Source organism: Orcinus orca, chromosome X (assembly GCF_937001465.1).
Source record: "Orcinus orca chromosome X, mOrcOrc1.1, whole genome shotgun sequence".
NCBI lineage: Eukaryota > Metazoa > Chordata > Mammalia > Artiodactyla > Delphinidae > Orcinus > Orcinus orca.
In genome coordinates, this window is record NC_064580.1 from 90,321,925 (window position 1) to 90,339,900 (window position 17,976).

General features: G+C 39.1%; 2 protein-coding genes and 1 pseudogene across 14 annotated transcripts in view; 1 reads left to right on the top strand and 2 right to left on the bottom strand.

The window, feature by feature from the left end:
- LOC101287598 (nuclear RNA export factor 2-like) overlaps positions 1 to 17,976 on the bottom strand; it is a 544,209-nt pseudogene that overhangs the window by 442,844 nt on the left and 83,389 nt on the right.
- LOC101286095 (nuclear RNA export factor 3) overlaps positions 1 to 17,976 on the bottom strand; it is a 383,514-nt gene that overhangs the window by 160,958 nt on the left and 204,580 nt on the right. The gene's annotated exons all lie outside the window — the stretch shown is intronic.
- On the top strand, positions 380 to 5,649 carry TCEAL9 (transcription elongation factor A like 9). 4 transcript variants are annotated; one of them, XM_033417864.2, is made up of 3 exons: positions 380 to 534; positions 1,016 to 1,089; positions 1,469 to 5,649. In XM_033417864.2, exon 3 carries the CDS (start codon positions 1,545 to 1,547, stop codon positions 1,857 to 1,859), a length of 315 nt encoding a protein of 104 aa, XP_033273755.1. In that variant the 5' UTR covers positions 380 to 534; positions 1,016 to 1,089; positions 1,469 to 1,544; the 3' UTR covers positions 1,860 to 5,649. The 4 variants fall into 4 exon arrangements, with proteins under 4 accessions (XP_033273755.1, XP_033273756.1, XP_033273757.1 ...); XM_033417865.2 differs by having other exon boundaries at positions 1,472 to 5,649; XM_033417866.2 differs by lacking the exon at positions 1,016 to 1,089 and having other exon boundaries at positions 397 to 534.

Consider the following 17,976-nt stretch of genomic DNA (forward strand, 5'->3'; position numbering starts at 1 on the left):
AAAATCTTACTCCTGTCCCAGGCTTCCCCCACCATCCTTTTTTTTTTTAAACAACCTGCTGCCAAACCAACCCTGCTCCACAACAGCCAAGGACTAGATTGCAGATGAAATGGAGGCTGGGGGAGGGGCGATGGATGTAGGTTGGAGTTCTTAATCCTGGGAGCAGAAGGCAGGAAAAGACAATTCTTGAAAAAAGTAGAAAAGTTTAGTAGCTCCAGAAAAAGATGCAGCCCCTCCCTAGAAATCAGAGAAAGGCAAATAACATTTTCCCCCTCTGGGATGGAAAGGGCCAAATGTATAAGGGGGTAGGGGGCAGAGGGCCGGCCCACTTCTGCCGCGCTTTTGGTGGGAGTGGAAATTGGGGACCCGAGCTCACTGGTGACGTAGATATCACGTGACCAGGAGTCGACGTGTGCAGAAGTCCTGCTAGTCTGGTCCTTGTTCCCGTCTGGGTACCAGCTTGCTTCAGCAGCGCAGCCGGTGGGGCCCGAGGCTAGGAGAAGGAGAAGGAGTCAGCTTGCCGGAATTTTGCAGGTTGGTGGCAAAATAGGTGCTGTCTGGGAATTTCTAGGGTGGGGTGGCCTAGAGCAGAGACTTGAGGGAGCCCTGGTCAATTCCATCTCTCCACCTCCCACCTCCAGGTCTGCAGGAAATGGTGACCCTTGGGAGAGGGACTAGGGGTCCCGGGAGAAGGACAGGGAGACCTGTGAGAGTTTGAAAATAATCATCCTCTGCCACCTCAGACCGCTATCCCAACACCTACCCACCCCCCAACCGCCCCCCTCAGTCTTAAAGATAGTTTGGAAATAATCTGCTTTTCCTACTCCCTGTCTGATGGAAAATTCGACTTAACTTGCACTGTGGAGAGGGGGACAAATGCGGGAATAAGAAGGTAGGAAAGTTTCCATAACCGAGAACCTTAATGAGAAAAGTGCGTGGTGCTGGTCGGCCCACTGAGCGCTCGCCCCACCCCCACCCTCACCCCCTCCCCCTCCCGTTTCCCGTTTGTCCGCAGGTCTGCAGGTCTGTTGTTCATAGCAGTACGCAGGGCTAGAAAAGGCGAGGAAGAAACTGACCGAATCAGTACGGGTAGGTGAAGGAAATATAAAGACCCCTGGGGTGGAGGTGGGCAAAGGAGGGACTGAGGTTGTCGGCCCCTGTTCTTCCCCGCACCCCCCTTCTCCCAGCCTACTCTGTTCTAGGAGGGTCTTGCGTTATGCCTTGTGAAGGGAGAAATGGTTGAGGAGAGCCTTGGAAAAGGCTGGAGGGAGGGACGAGGGAGGTGAGGAGGTGGAAAGTGGGGGTAGGAGCAGCAGGCTTGGGGAAACCCAGATGGCAGACTGAGTCTCCCAAGTGGAAAATATTTGGTGATAGCTCTGAATCACAAAAAGCAAATACGGAGACCTGTGTCCAGAGCACTGGTCCGTTCACCAAACTTTTGACTTAATGTCGCCTTCTTGTTTCCTAGAAGTAGTTGTTTTCAAAGAAGAATAAGCAGAAAAAAGAAAGGAAGAGGGAACAGGAGGAAGAGAGACAGATACAAGATGACACCCTGTCAAAAGATTGAAGGAAAACCAGAAAATGAGAGTGAACCAAAACTTGAGGAAGAGCCAAAGCCTGAGGAAAAGCCAGAGGAGGAGGAAGAGCCAGAGGAGGAGGAAAAAACAGAAGGAACTTTTAGAGAAAGGCTGATTCAGTCTCTCCAGGAATTTAAAGAAGATATACACAACAGGCATTTAAGCAAGGAAGATGTGTTTAGAGAAGTGAATGAATTAGACGAGATAAGGAGAGTAAGAAACAAACTTATAGTGATGCGTTGGAAGGTTAATCGAAACCATCCTTACCCCTATTTAATGTAGTTTACCTTGATTTTTATTTTTTCTGATGTTAACATTACTTTCTTTTGATTTGCGTTTTCCCAATACACCTTTGTCCATCTTTCTACTTTTAACTTGTTGCTATTAGTGGTTTTAGATGCATCTCATTGTTTATTTTACTTCAAAGCAATCTACAAGTCTTTGCCTTTTAATAAGAGAACTTTACTCATTTGTACAAAAAGAGGTTCCTGGCAGGATATAAAATGAAAAAAGAAGTTACTAAGTAATATGTGAATATCATATTTTTAAAAAGGAAGAGTACATTTATATATCACATATATGCACAGAAGAACATGTGAAGGATGAAAGACAAAAAGTACAGTCAGTGGTAGAATTATGAGTGATTTTTTTATTCAGCTTATTTGTATTTTTCCTTATTCCTAGAATGTACACACACTATTGTTAAAAATAATAAAAGCTTTATTTAAAAAAAGGAGTAAACAACAGTACTGAGTATATTTCTAAAGGCATTGGGACACAATATTTAATGGCAGAGTTTTAGAAGCAAATGTAAACTCCAAATTATCACCAGACCACTTAGCTAGGAGAATAAATTTTACATCATTTCTCATCTGCAAAATAGAGATAATAAAGAACTTTCAGGGATCTTATGAGGACCGAACAAGGTAGTGACTGTGAACTGTATTTGACAAGCTTTTGTTCCCATCTGCTCATGCAGGATCCCAACTCCTAAGAGATTTATTTCAGGTATTTTGGAGGGAGAAAGTAGTTCTCACCTGTGCTTAAGAACAAATCCAGACAACTGTTAGGTGGGCACTACGTTTGTGTTTCTCTCCTGCTGTGCCTGCCTAACCTTCCATCCTCCTCCCCTTGATACTACCATGTGTATTGGGTATTTCTGCCCCTTCATTCAGGTTCTGTACTTCTCAGGCCCCTAACACTGCTGATGTGTTAGAAATCTCAAATAGTGAAGCCCAACATATTTCTTTGGAACCCCCAATGGACTGACTCTCCCGTCTGACCTCTACAGAAGTGGGGGAAACACCCATCTCTTAAATTTAGATAGACATTTATGCAGGGCCACTTGGGCTGTGATATCTTATTGATACCTTGGCAACTTTGGGATTTTAATCACAGACCCCCTCTTCCCCATAAGATTCGGACACAATGGGTCTCTTTGGGGGTGGGACCAGAAGATAAGACTGAGTAACAGACATTATGCTTTAGTCAGAGTTGCTTATGAGCCTAAAGATTGGTTTTATCTTCCTGACTCTTATTTCCTTAGGGTGAGCAATCTCTCCCAAAAGACTGGTGGCAGGCCCTCCTCACCAGCTCAAAAGATACCCTTAGACCTGTGTAAATTTTTAAAGGGAGGTTCAAGTAAGATTTCGGGATATTCCCATGCTTACTTGGAAATGTATGAAGTGCTGTGTAAGACTTACTGTGTATGTATATCTGCATCCAAATCTTCATAACTATATATGTATCTATATATGTATATGTGGCTCACAGTTGTGCCAGTTGTATATTATTTTTCCTCTGTGGTGCTCTTTTTGGGGCAATTAATCTCTCCAGACTATTCTTCAAGGTTGCAACAGTCTGATGGATGCTGGTTGGTCTGGATTCTGGCTGAAGTGAGATGAGGGTCCAAAGACTTACTGTGCCACTTTTATAGGATGGTATGAATCCAACCCCCTGGCACTCTGAGGGGTGGAGCTGGGGCAGGATGTGGAAGGGCTCCCCCAAGGCACACCCCTCTCCAGGGTTGTCTGACTTTGGTTTCTGTGTTCCAGCCTGCAGCAGGCACCAGACTCTTCTAGGCTGAAGGCCAGGCTGTCCTGGACATACATACCTGGAGGACAAGGACTGTCCCCATTGCAGGTCAGAGCACTGGACTTCCTTTACCCCTTTTTTCCTTCACAAGGGGGCTTGATGGGAACTTTTAAAGGAAAGAATATAACTTTTAAAGAAAAGATTTCAAAAGTCACTAACTAAAAACATTAGTTGTGATAGTTTTTGTCCCAGCCATGACTACTCTAGATGCAATCAGATAACTTGGGATTAAAGTAGAAGGGCCTGGTGGTAGGTGGAGGTGATTTCAGGTAATACACAAATATTTTAAGTTGTAATATTCATGTATTGATATTTATTTGAATGTGTATTAATGAATACTCTCTTTAAGGCAAATGATAGTTTAGATTTAGGGTGGTGTTATAAAGTTTCCTTTTCAAAAAAGTACTCACATTTCCTTTTCAAAAATATTCAAATTAAATGAGTCTGTTTGAAGACAAACATGAAATAGAACACAATGTTAACAGCAAAGGTGGTATATAGATATGGCAAAAATCATCCTAGTGGGAAACATTGCCCTAGCATAATTGATTTAGGGAATAACATCTGGAAACACCTGTCAAGAAGTGTGCAGTCTGAGATTTTACCCTACTTACAAATTAACAAGTTAACATTAACCTGCTACTGTTTAACCTGCTTTTGCTATGACAGAAGACACTAGAATCCTGATCAGAGACTAAGGACATTATTACTCATGGTAAAAGCAGTAGTAACGGCTTCATATTGGTTTATATCAGTTCCCCATTATCCTCAAGTCCCTTGGATGCCTACACATGCAGTGCACTGTGTTTTAGGAAAGATACCTGAGTTTGGAGAATTCATTGCTTTCATAGTAAGCAAAAGCAAGCCTGCTCTGTGTCCAGGGAAAGACGTTACCCCATCCCTCAAAGTTGCTTGCTGCAAACACAACTCTGCGAAATGGACTGCCTGCATAAAGAGTGGTCAGGGCCTTACATTCTTGGTGTACCCAATAAGAACATGCAGGGATGCTCAGGACCCAAGGTGGATTGCCTCTCCCAGTAACACTTTTCTCTGTGCAGTAAATCTTAATGTGAATGGTAAGCCTTTCCTAATATCACAAATTTTGATTTATAATTCCAAGTTAAAGCAGATAATGCATTGTACTGTAGACTGTAAACAGGGAATTTGTAACTCTTTCTAGTTTTTGCTTAAATACATAGGATTTTGAATGAATCCTAATTAACTCAATGAAAAGAACAACAAAGAAACTAAAAGTAAATAATCTATGAGGAACTTTAAAGACATAGCTACCATGACACACAAAATTTAAGAAGTAGAGGAGCAAAACCAATGGATTTATCAAGGTGCTAATGACAGGAGTAATCTTATGTGAAATTTTTCACTGAAAAACTGACAGGATTGTGCGTGTTTGTAAGGCAACCTCAGATCCCATATACATGTAATCGCCACTGCCTCTATAAAAGGAAAAGCCAAGAGCTAAGAGGAAAGCTGGTCTGTTCCCTCTACAGGGAAAGTTTCGAGAGAGGGGGAACCTTTGACACATAATGGTATCCAAAAGCAATTATTTGATATTTTGACACCAACGTTTTGCAAGAGCCTTAGCAAAAACAGCTGCATAATTTAGTTGGGTATGGAGCATATTTTCATGTACTATTGGCCATTTATACATCTTACTTTGAGAAATGTCTATTCAAATATTTTACCTAAACACCCCCCTTAATATTTTCAATATAGTGTGGGTAAAGAATCTATTTAAAAGAATGAGATAGGGGCTTCCCTGGTGGCGCAGTGGTTGAGAGTCTGCCTGCCTATGCAGGGGACACGGGTTCGTGCCCCGGTCCAGGAAGATCCCACATGCCGCGGAGCGGCTGGGCCCGTGAGCCATGGCCACTGAGCCTGCGTGTCTGGAGCCTGTGCTCTGCAACGGGAGAGGCCACAACAGTGAGAGGCCCGCGTACCGCAAAAAAAAAAAAAAGAATGAGGTAGATCCATATGTACCACATGTTCACCATGCATTATTAAAAGAAAAATGAAGGACAGGAGGTACAGTATAATATATACACACACATAGATACACATATCCACAAATACCAAGATAAAGCCCATTAGCTCACTGAAGGGAGGGATTATGTCTTTTAAAGTGACATTTTGATATCTCACCAGGCCTCCTGCTATCTGATTGTTTAAGAAATGATTATTTTTTTAAAAAATTTCTCCTAATAGATAATTCTATTATCCTTGCATTGTAACTGTCAAAATAGTTTCTTGGAGTTATACAAAGTCCTTCTCCCCTTGCATGAATTCTGAGTCCTTTTCCAGGTGTTATATCATTAACCTACTATTTAATAGAAAAGGAAGTGAGGCTTAGAGAGATTACATGTCTCAAGCCAAGGTCACCCAGCTGTTAAATGGAATGCCTGCCTATGGTCAAAGCCCTCATTCCTAATCTCTGCTCTGCAACAGTTGGTATTTAATAAATACTAACAACAACAGCAACACTGTGCTAAATGGATTCCCATCATTTCCTTAAAGCTCCATGTACTTTCAAGTCCTGGTCTTTGTTCCCATAGTTTTTCCTGCCTGAAACTTTCTCTCAACCACTCCTCATGCACTTAGCCGGGATAACTCCTACTCATTTATCCCAGAATACATGTTACTTCTTTTTTTTTTAAACAGCTTTATTGAGATATAATTCACATACCATACAATTCACCCACCTAAAGTGTACAATTCAGTGGTTTTAATATATTCACAGTTATGTGCAGCTATCACCACAGTCAATTTTAGAACATTTTCAAGTCATAAAGAAACACCATACCTTACCTATGACCCCACCCCCTACACCTCTATCCCCCCAGCCCTAAGTAAACATTAATCTACTTTCTGTCTCTATAGATTTCCTTATCCCTGGACATTTCATCAGAATGTACTCATAAAATGTGGTCTTTTGTTACTGGCTTTTTTCACTTAGCTTATGTTTTCAAGGTTCGCCCATTGTGTACCAAGTATTCATTTCTTTTTATGGCAGAACAACATTCTATTGTATGGATATGCCACATTTGTTTATTCATTAGTCCATTGGTGGATATTTGGGCTGTTTTCATCTTTTTCTTGTTATGGGTAATGCTGCTATGAACATTTGTGTACAAGTTTTGTAAGGACATATGTTCTTATTTCTCTTGGGTAGATATCTAGGAATTGAATTGCTGGGTCATACAGTAACTCTATGCTTAATTGTTTCAGGAACTGCCATACTGTTTTCTAAACTGACTGGCCATTATACCTTTCCATCAGCAGTGTGTAAGGGTTCCAATTTTCCCATGTCCTTGACAACACTTTTTATTTTCTGACTTTTTGACTGTAGCCATTTTAGCAGAGGTGAAGGGGTATCTTACTGTGGTTTTGATTTGCATTTCTCTGATTGTTAATGATATTGAGCATCTCTTCATGTGCTTATTGGCCACTTGTATATCTTACTTGGAGAAATGTCTATTCAAATCCTTTGCCCATTTTTTAATTGGGATATTTGCCTTTTTATTATTGAGTTGTAAGAGTTTTTATATACTCTGGATACAAGTCCCTTATCAGATACATGATTTGTACATATTTTCTCCCATTCTGTGGGTTATCTTTTCACTTTCTTGATGGTATACTTTGATGCCCTAAAAATTTTAGTTTTGATGAAATTCAATGTTTTTTTCTTTTTCTGCTCATTACTTTGGTGTCATATCTAAGAATCCTTTGCCATATCCAAGTTCATGAAGATTTATCCCTATGGGTTTTTTCCCTGAGTTTTATCATTTTAGCTCTTACATTTAGGTCTCTGATCTATTTCTAGTTAATTTTTTTGTATATGGTGTGAGGTAAGGGTCTCATTTCGTTAGTTTGCAAGTGGCTATCTAGTTGGTCCAGAACTGTTTGTGAAAGGACTATTTTATTTTTCCCAGTGAATGGTCTTGGCACCCTCATCAAAAATCAGCTGACACATGGTTTTACTTCTGGACTCTCAATTCAGTCCTATTGACCTATATGTCTATCATGTGCCAGTATCACACTGTCTTGATTACCATTGCTTTGAAGCAATTTTGAAATCAGGAAACATGAGTCCTCCTACTTTATTATTTTCCAAGATTGTTTTGGCTATTAGGGTCCCTTGCAATGCATATGAATTTTAGAATCAGCTTGTCAATTTGTACAAAGAAATCAGCTGGGGTTATGAAAGGGATTGTATTGAATCTGTAGATCAATTTAGGAAGCATTGCCATTTTAACAATATTAAATTTTTCAATTCATGAACATGGGATCTTTTTTTCCATTTAATTGCATCTTCTTTAATTTCTTTCAATAATGGTTTGCAGTTTTCAGCGTATCAATTTTGTACTTCCCTTATTAAACTTATTTCTAAATATTTTGTTCTTTTTGATACTATTATAAGTAGGATTGTTTTCTTAATTTTCTTATTCAGATTGTTCATTGCAAGTGTATAGAAATACAGTTGATTTTTGTTTATTGATCTTGTATCCTGCAACCTTGCTGAAGTTGTCAGTTTTGTTAGTTTATCAGTGGATTCCATAAGACTTTCTATATATAAAATTATGTCATCTGTAAATAGAGATAGTTCTACTTCTTATTTTTCAATCTAGATGCCTTTTATTTCTTTTCCTTGCCTAACTGTCCTGGCTAGAACCTCCAGTGTAACGTTGAATAGAAATTGTGAGAGCACACATCTTTGTTTTGTTTCTGATACTAGGGGCAAGGCATTCAGTGTTTTAACATTAAGTATAATGTCAGCTGAGGGTTTTTTTGTAATACCTTTTATTATGTTGAGGGAATTCCTGGCTTGGGGATGTTAAACCAAACTTGCATTCTGGGATGAATCCCATTTGGTCATGATGTATAATTGTTTTTATATGTTTCTAGTCTTGTTTTCCTAGTATTTTCTTGGGGGATTTTTTGCATCCATATGCATAAGAGATACTGGTCTGTAGATTTTTCTTGTCATATCTTTGGTTTTCATACCAGGATAATACTGGTCGAATAAGAGGAGAAGTGTTCTTAAAATAAGAGGAGAAGTGTTCTTTCCTTTTATATTTTTTTTGAAGAATTCTTCTTTAAATGTTTGATAGAATTCAGCAGTGAAGCCACGTGGCCTAGAATTTTCTTTATGGGTAGTTTTTAAAAATTTATTCCTAATTAAATCTCTTCACTTGTTATAGGTCTATTCAAATTGTTTATTTCTTATTGAGATAGTTTTGGTAGTTTGTATTTTTCTAGGAATTTGTCCGTTTTGTCTGTTATATAACATAATGGCATGTAATATTTCATATTATTCATTTATAATCTTTTTTCATATCTATAAGTTCAGTAATATTGACCCCGCTTTCATTTCTGATTTTAGTAACTTGACACACACATCTCTCTCTCTCTCTCTCTCTCTCTCATCAATCTAGCTGCAGATTTGTCAATATTGTTGATCTTTTCAAAGAACCAGTTTGGTTTCACTAATTTTCTCTATTCTCTTTCTATACTCCATTACTCTAATTTCTGCTCTCATTTATGCTTAGTTTGCTCTTCTTTCCCAGCATCTTAAGGTGGAAAGTTAAGATCTTGATTTGAGATCTTTCTTCTTTTTAATATAGGCATTTACAGCTATATATACAGCTATATATTTCCCTCTAAGCATAAGCTTAGCTCCATCCCATTGTTTTGAGTACATTGTGTTTCTACATACCAAAGTTCCATCCCCATAAGTTCTGGTATGCTGTACGTCATGTTTCATTAATCTCAGAGTATTTTCTGATATCCATTTTGATTTGTTCTTTGATGCATTGGCTGTTTAGGAGTGTTTTGCTTCATTTCCAGATATTTGTGACTTTCCTAATTTTTTTATGTTGTTTATACAAAATTTTATTGTACTGTGGTCAGAGAACATATCTTGTATTACTTATAACCCATTAAATTTATTAAGGCTTGTTTTATGGCCTTCATGGTCTACCATGAAGAATGTTCCATGGGCACTTGAGAAGAATGTGCATTCTGCTGTTGTTGGGTGGCATATTCTATATGTCTGTTAGGTCTAGTTGGTGTGTGGTGTTCTCATGTCTTCTACTTCCTGGTTGATCTTCTGCCCATTTGGTCTATTTATTATTAAAAGTGGTGAAGGGTAAGCTGGGACAAAGTGAGAGAGTGGCATGGACATATATATACACTACCAAATGTAAAATAGATAGCTAGTGGGAAGCAGCCACATAGCAGAGGGAGATCAGCTTGGTGGTTTGTGACCACCTAGAGGGGTGAGATAGGGAGGGTGGGAGGGAGGGAGATGCAAGAGGGAAGAGATATGGGAACATATGTATATGTATAACTGATTCACTTTGTTATAAAGCAGAAACTAACACACTTTGTTATAAAGCAGAAACTAATACACCATTGTAAAGCAATTATATTCCAATAAAGATGTTTTAAAAAAAGCGGGGTATTAAAGTCTCCAACTATTATTGTTGAATTATCTATTTCTCCCTTCATTTTTGTCAGTTTTTGCTTCATATATTTTGGTGCTCTGTTGTTAGGTGCATATATATTTATAATTGTTATATACTCCTTATGGATTAACTCTTTTATCATTAAATTCCCTCTTGCTTTGGTCTGGCATGGAAAGAACTTAGATGTTATCACTCCATTCTAACAATAAGTAAAAAGCTGAACAAACTGAAAATCAACAACTCTTCTTAGATCCATTAGAGAATTGAAGTCACAGAGCAAATCACTGCCCGCAAAAAAGGAGAGACAGACAGTCAGATACAGAGAATCACAATTTGTTGGAGTAAAACCTATGAACAGAAACATCCCCAGGAATCAGTACTGATGTAGGAAAACCTAAACTATAATTTATGAATTGCTGGAAGTTCAGTGTGGACAAGTCTGAGATTTAAAACTCCAGAGAGTCCCAGTCTTTTTTTTTATATACAGCAGGTTCTTACTAGTTATCTATTTTATACATATTAGTGTATATATGTCAATCCCAATCTCCCAATTCATCCCACCCCGACTTTCCCCCCTTGGTGTCCATACATTTGTTCTCTACATCTGTGTCTCTATTTCTGCCTTGCAAACCGGTTCATCTGTACCATTTGTCTAGATTCCACATATATGCGTTAATATACAGTATTTGTTTTTCTCTTTCTGACTTACTTCATTCTGTATGACAGTCTCTAGGTCCATCCATGTCTCTACAAATGAGCCAATTTCATTCCTTTTTATGGCTGAGTAGTATTCCATTGTATATATGTACCACATCTTCTTTATCCATTCGTCTGTCGATGGGCATTTAGGTTGCTTCCATGACCTGGCTATTGTAAATAGTGCTGCAATGAACATTGGGGTGCATGTGTCTTTTTGAATTATGTTTTTCTCTGGGTATATGCCCAGTAGTGGGATTGCTGAGTCATATGGTAATTCTATTTTTAGTTTTTTAAGGAACCTCCATACTGTTCTCCATAGTGGCTGTATCAATTTACATTCCCACCAACAGTGCAAGAGGGTTCCCTTTTCTCCGCACCCTCTCCAGCATTTGTTGTTTGTAGATTTTCTGATGATGCCCATTCTAACTGGTGTGAGGTGATACCTCATTGTAGTTTTGATTTGCATTTCTCTAATAGTTAGTGATGTTGAGCAGCTTTGCATGTGCCTCTTGGCCATCTGTATGTCTTCTTGGAGAAATGTCTATTTAGGTCTTTTGCCCATTTTTTGATTCGGTTGGGTTTTTTTTGTTTGTTTTTTTTTGCGGTACGCAGACCTCTCACTGTTGTGGCCTCTCCCGTTGCAGAGCACAGGCTCCGGACATGCAGGCTCAGTGGCCATGGCTCACGGGCCCAGCCACTCTGCGGCATGTGGGATCCTCCCGGACCGGGGCACGAACCCGTGTCCCCTGCATCGGCAGGCAGACTCTCAACCACTGCGCCACCAGGGAAGCCCTGTTTGTTTTTTTTTAATATTGAGCTGCATGAGCTGTTTATATATTTTGGAGATTAATCCTTTGTCCATTGATTCATTTGCAAATATTTTTTCCCATTCTGAGGGTTGTCTTTTCATCTTGTTTATAGTTTCCTTTGCTGTGCAAAAGCTTTTAAGTTTCATTAGGTCCCATTTGTTTATTTTTGTTTTTATTTCTATTACTCTAGGAGGTGGGTCAAAAAAGATCTTGCTGTGATTCATATCAAAGAGTGTTCTTCCTATGTTTTCCTCTAAGAGTTTTATAGTGTCCAGTCTTACATTTAGGTCTTTAATCAATTTTGAGTTTATTTCTGTGTATGGTGTTAGGGAGTGTTCTAATTTCATTCTTTTACATGTAGCTGTCCAGTTTTCCCAGCACCACTTATTGAAGAGACTCTCTTTTCTCCATTGTATATCCTTGCCTCCTTTGTCATAGATTAGTTGACCATAGGTGTGTCGGTTTATCTCTGGGCTTTCTATCCTGTTCCATGAGGCCCAGTCTTAAGGAGTCCTCCCACACTTTTATGAGTTTTACTTCTCAGAGCCCTATGAGGTTCTCACGGTGAATATTAGAGAAAATTTCCTTGTGCTTCTGGCGGGGGGAAAGGAAAAGTAGCCATTTTTTTAATGCACCCAGAGCATTCTACTCTTCTTAAGTAAGGCCTTCCCTCAAGAGAAACTCTTTTACCAGAACCTAACCTATGAGCCTAACTGACCTGAAGGAAGGACAATATCCAATCCCAACCCCTCTCTAGTCATCCTGTCCCAACTAAGTGAGAGTGAGGTGAGGGACTGAGAAGCACTTGTAAAGGTCATAGCCCTAACCATGCTCAGCTGTTAGGCTCCTATAATTACCAGTTGACTAATCTGTTATTTTTCATAATGCCCTTGGGCAGGAATTGCTCTGAAGCCTAATTCAATCAAATTTGGGCTCACTTGCAGGAATAGTTCCAAAGGTCAGTGTTTAATATTTGTTCCAAACAGGGAAAGAGAACTCCCCACAGCCATCTTCTTAGCTGGCTTTTTAAAACAATCTAGCCAGCTTTCAGTTAACTGTTATCTTCACCAAACCCAAGAATCACTTCCCAATTGCCTCCACCACAACCACTACTGTTTTTAGAGCACCTTTGGCTTGAACAGTCTCCATGCTCTGTTGCAAATAAAGTAAGTCCCATTGGGGAAATTTTAGAACCTATATTACTTATGGCTTTCTTCTCTCCCCAGGCAAAATCTCTGAGCCAGGGCTCTGGATCTGGGAGTGGGGACAATGGCACTCTTATCTTTGAATGACACTTCTGCTTTAGGAGCTGGTGTCTCAATGTGGGTAGAAAGGAAACAGTAGCCTGATGTCCTCTCACCTTGCTTCTCATAGTGTGGAACCATGCCTTTTAAGCCAAACCAAGAATGATCAGGGCTTCAGTATTCTCAGTGGTGCCACACCCACAGGACAGCCTCCATTCTATCAGTGGGGGCTGGTTGGAAGGAAAGAGCCCCCACCTCTCAACTGCACTCACCTGGAGCTTAACCTCACAATCTCAGTAGTTGGGGCAGGATAAGAAATGCTGATATCCTTCTCTTCCCAGGAAGAAATCCCCATGGCTGCAAGCTGCAGGAAGAGGATGTCCTGTGTTCTTGACTGACAGGAGTGCAGTTTATGCCTCCTTGACCTGGGAGTGAGAGGGAGGGAGAGGTCTAGGTTCAGATACCACAGACTCATATTTCTTATGAAGTTTTTTATAGATTTTCTTGAATAGATGTTTTTCCACTTAATATATGCCCTTAAAACCATTTCTAGAGCCTTTAAATTATTTTGTTTGGTTTTTTAATGAGTTTCACAGGAAAGCAGTTCCACAGAGCTCCTCACACTGTCACAGCAGAAATTGATCTCCTAGACATTGCTTCCTCCTGGAAGACTTTACTGGCAACTGGTTTAAGTCCTCTTACTCAGTGCTCCAATCTCCCCTTCAGTACTTACCACACTCTCCTGGTTTCCTCCCACTAAACCATGAGCTCCGTAGGAATACGAAGGCTGTATCTGTCTTACTGTCTTTTATATCTCCAGGGTCTTGCCTGGGACATAGTAGATGCTCAATAAATTGATTGAATGAAAAGTATATTTCTTATATTTTTATTAAGTGGAAAGAACTATGTCAGGGGAATCAGAACTCCTAAATATGGTACTGAGATTGAGATGTGTAATGGGCAGGCAGTGCATAGCACAGAAAAGGTCTCAAACAATAGATGGATAAAAGAAAGAGTGAGTTATAGATTTGGGAATTATTAATTAATGAAACTGAGTAAGAACATGGACTTAGGAACTAGACTGTATGGGTCTGAATTCCTGCCCTACCACCTCCTATCTGTTGCATAGCTTTGCTGTCCTGCAATTCTCTTATTTGTAAAATAAGATAGGGGATAACATTAGCACCTACCTCATAGGATTTGGGGGAGGATAAAGTGCAATCATGAATATACATATACAACAATGCTCTACATAATCAGCATTTATATAAGTGCTGTTTTATTTCATTTTCATCACTATGTATGTTTAAGGAAACTAGGATAATTCTGCACATACTATTTCATAACCTGAATTTAAAAGAAAAATAATTAAAGATTTTTCCCTTCTATTTACAAAAAGGATACATTGTCCTTTGAGATAATTTAGAAGATAGAGGTAATCACCACCTGATGTCCAGCATTAGAAATGCATTTTTAATCTCAGAGATGAGGACAACTAAATGGGAGGGGATGCGGGAGGAGTGGGAGTGGGGAGTCACCAAGTCACCAGGCATAGGTCTCTAAGTGTAAAATATGGCACAAGATACTGTCATGGTACAAATGCCTAAGTCTTAGATTTGTGGTGGGAAATATAGCCCTTGACTCAGGAGCTGGGGCAGGGGTGTAAAAAGAGAGGAGGACGGGAGGAAGGGGAGAAGTGTGTGTGTGTGTTGTCTCTGTGTGTGTGTGTGTGTGTGAGAGAGAGAGAGAGAGAGAGAGAGAGAGAGAGAGAGAGGGTGTTAGTTTACTCTTTAGTTAGAGATAGATAAACTCATCTGTACTAAAAACACATAAAATTATCAGTTTCACTAGTCTTTAAGTATAATTTTTTGCTTATTCTCATATCTACCTAAGTTATTGTAGAATATTTAGAAAATGTGGAAAATCATAAATTGGATTTATGATTTTAGCCTATCAACCATCACCACAAGAGCCAAAAGCAATTATAAACAAAATGTTAGTGTATTTCCTTTGATTTTATATAAAATATGTATAGACCTACAAGGCAAATAGATAGATAGATAGATAGATAGATAGGTAGGTAGGTAGTATTATCCAAGAAAGCATAGGTGGTTCTATTTCTAGTTCTGCCACTATCTTATTTGGTAACCTAGCCAAGCCTCTTAATTGTTCTATCTTGGTTTCCCAACTTGTAAAATAGGCTCTTGGACTAAAATAATTCTAAGGTCGTTCCAGTTTCGACAATACATGATCTGTGAAAGCTTGGGACTGCAAGTGAGATCATAAGTCCTACCCTGTAAATCCAAAATTAGGCAAAAGCACAGAAAACATGACTATAAAATCCAGTTTTCTATAACCCTCCTAATCCATTCTTTTGGGCTCACAGTTTATTTTGATCTCCTATTTCCAATCCTTTCTGATAACTATGCACATCAGTACCCAATCAGTACACAGGTGGATAATTGTGGACAAATATATAAATATGCTAAATATTTTTCTAGTAAAAATTAATTTCTTAGAAATCCTTAAGGTAGGAAAAGTATGAGTGGAACTAAGCTGTGGGAATTCCATTTTAGGTCTTATTCAAAAATTATTTTGTACTTAACGATTGTAATCAAGCAAGTGTCAATAACATATTGACTGCCTTGTCTTGCTGGAGGGTAAGAAAAGGATTGTAAGAAGCACACACCAGTAATGTGTGTGATGGTTTTACAACATGACTATAAATTATTTGGCACTCCTCCCATCAAGAGTTGAAGTCCATAGTCCCTCCCCTTCAATCTTGGAAGAGGACTTATGATTCTTTCAACCAATGGAGTACAGTAGTACTGATCTATGTGACTTCCAAGGCTAGGTCATAAAAGAGCATACAGCTTCCACCTTGTTTGCAGGGAACATTTGCTTTTAACATCCTGAGATAGCCATGCTGGACTGGCTGCTTGTGGGAGCTCTGGTTGATACTCCTACATAAGCCTGTCCTGCAGCCATTTCAGTCTCAGCTGTTTCAGGACCCAGCTGTTTGAGTCATCTACAGCCTTTCAAGTTACCCTCAGCCAAGCCATCCTAGCTGAGGCCTCAGACATCCTAGAGCAGAGTAGCCTCCACTGTGTACTTTCTGAACCTCTGATTCACAGAGTCTGTGCGCATAAATATCAGTTATAGTTTACACCAGTGAATTTTGGGATGGTTTGCTACTTACCAATAGATAACTGGAAGAGTCTTGTGTCATGCTGCAGGCAATAGCTATAGGTACACAATAGTATGAAGCCAATGTTTTATCAAGTCTGCCGAATAGTTAAGTGTGAGAAAAGGTGAGAAAATGAATGCAGAATTTTAAATTAGCAGCTCATTTGTGGGGAGGGGGCAATTTCACATAAACTTTTATATTTCTGATATCTCTTGAGGGAAAAAAAGGAATATTTGGCAACATAGGGCCTGAATTGTCTCATGACAATAATTGGCAGAGGCTATCTCATTTTGATAGAGCACATGCTCCCTAGTTAACCAGATTCCTGCTCAGCTGGCTTCACTCAATATATGTCACCTGTGGCCGTATGAATTGCAACCCCTGAACTAATAGGGCCTATTGGGTACTAGGACCTTGCTAGGTGTTAAAACTGTATCAGTAATGGAACTTACATGGGACTAGCAGCAGTAAGGCAAGGTAAACATTTATGCTAAGTTTCCTGATACTCTTCTAAGTTCATCCCAAAATCCAGGGGAAAGTAAGAATGAGGCTAGCCTAGGCCTGTAGCTAGAAGGGTCAAAGGAGTTTTCTTGGCCCATACGTAGTGTAGCTCAATTAACAGTTAGAGACTATACAGGACAGAACTTCTTTTTCACCAGAGTCCTAAACCACAGGAAAGAGTGGCCATGGGTCTCTGGTGTCTCAAGACAGCATCTGCAGTCTCTAAAATAAAATAACAACCCTCAGCTGTCTAATAGATAGTGAGTCCTGAATATTTGTTGATTTCATACTCAGACGTCTTAGCCTTATAGCTTTGTTATTATTTAAGACTAGATCTCTTGAATGAAATACATTATCTTTCAAATGTTTCAAACTCTTACAGTAACACCTTTAAAACTTTATCAGGTCTGTTCTCAATTCTTCAAAGGTCTTGGCATCAAAGTTATAATAGCCATAGCTTATAGGGAAGCTAGAGTAGGCATAATTTCCTAGATTTTTAATACTTAGTTTCAATTTGTTAATAGGTGTTTAAATGTAGTAAAAAAAAAAAAAAGAGAAGTACAGTAAGACTGCAGCAATGAAGCATCAGGACGACACATAGAGAACCATTCTAGGCAGGAACAGAGATATCCACACTCACAGAGCCCACCATGCGCCAGACTATCTTCTCCCAAGCCTAGCACTCACCCAGGAGAGTATAATGAGAGGAAAATAGGACATTTCCAGCCAAATACATGTGAGCTACAATATATGTCATGGCAACATGCAAAAAGATCTCAGCAAAAATGAGCTTCCTCTGTTGGAATATTAACCTGATATCAATTTGATTGAGGGATAACTAGTTGAGGTAAAATTACAAAACAGTCTTATTTTTCCAATAACTGCCTCAGTAGTGCTCTATCATCCCCACCCACCACTTTCTACTGGATAATGGGCTTCTTTAACTGTATCTCAGTCCTTCCCCAACTTTTCAGTCACTTTTGCTTATTAAAATAGGTTCAGTTAAACTGTTAAAGATTTGTCTCTATGTCTTTTTTTAAATTTATTTTTTATTGTAGTTGAATTACAATGTTATGTTAATTACTGCTGTACAACAAAGTGACTCAGTTATACATATATATACATTCTTTTTCATATTCTTTTCCATTATGATTTATCACAGGATACTGAATATAGTTCCTTGTGCTCTACAGCAGGAACTTGTTTTTTGGGTTTTTTTTACTTTTTAGTTTCTAATTTCTTTTTTTTTAACATCTTTATTGGAGTATAATTGCTTTACAATGGTGTGTTAGTTTCTGCTTTATAACAAAGTGAATCTGTTATACATATACATATGTCCCCATATCTCTTTCCTCTTGCGTCTCCCTCCCTCCCACCCTCCCT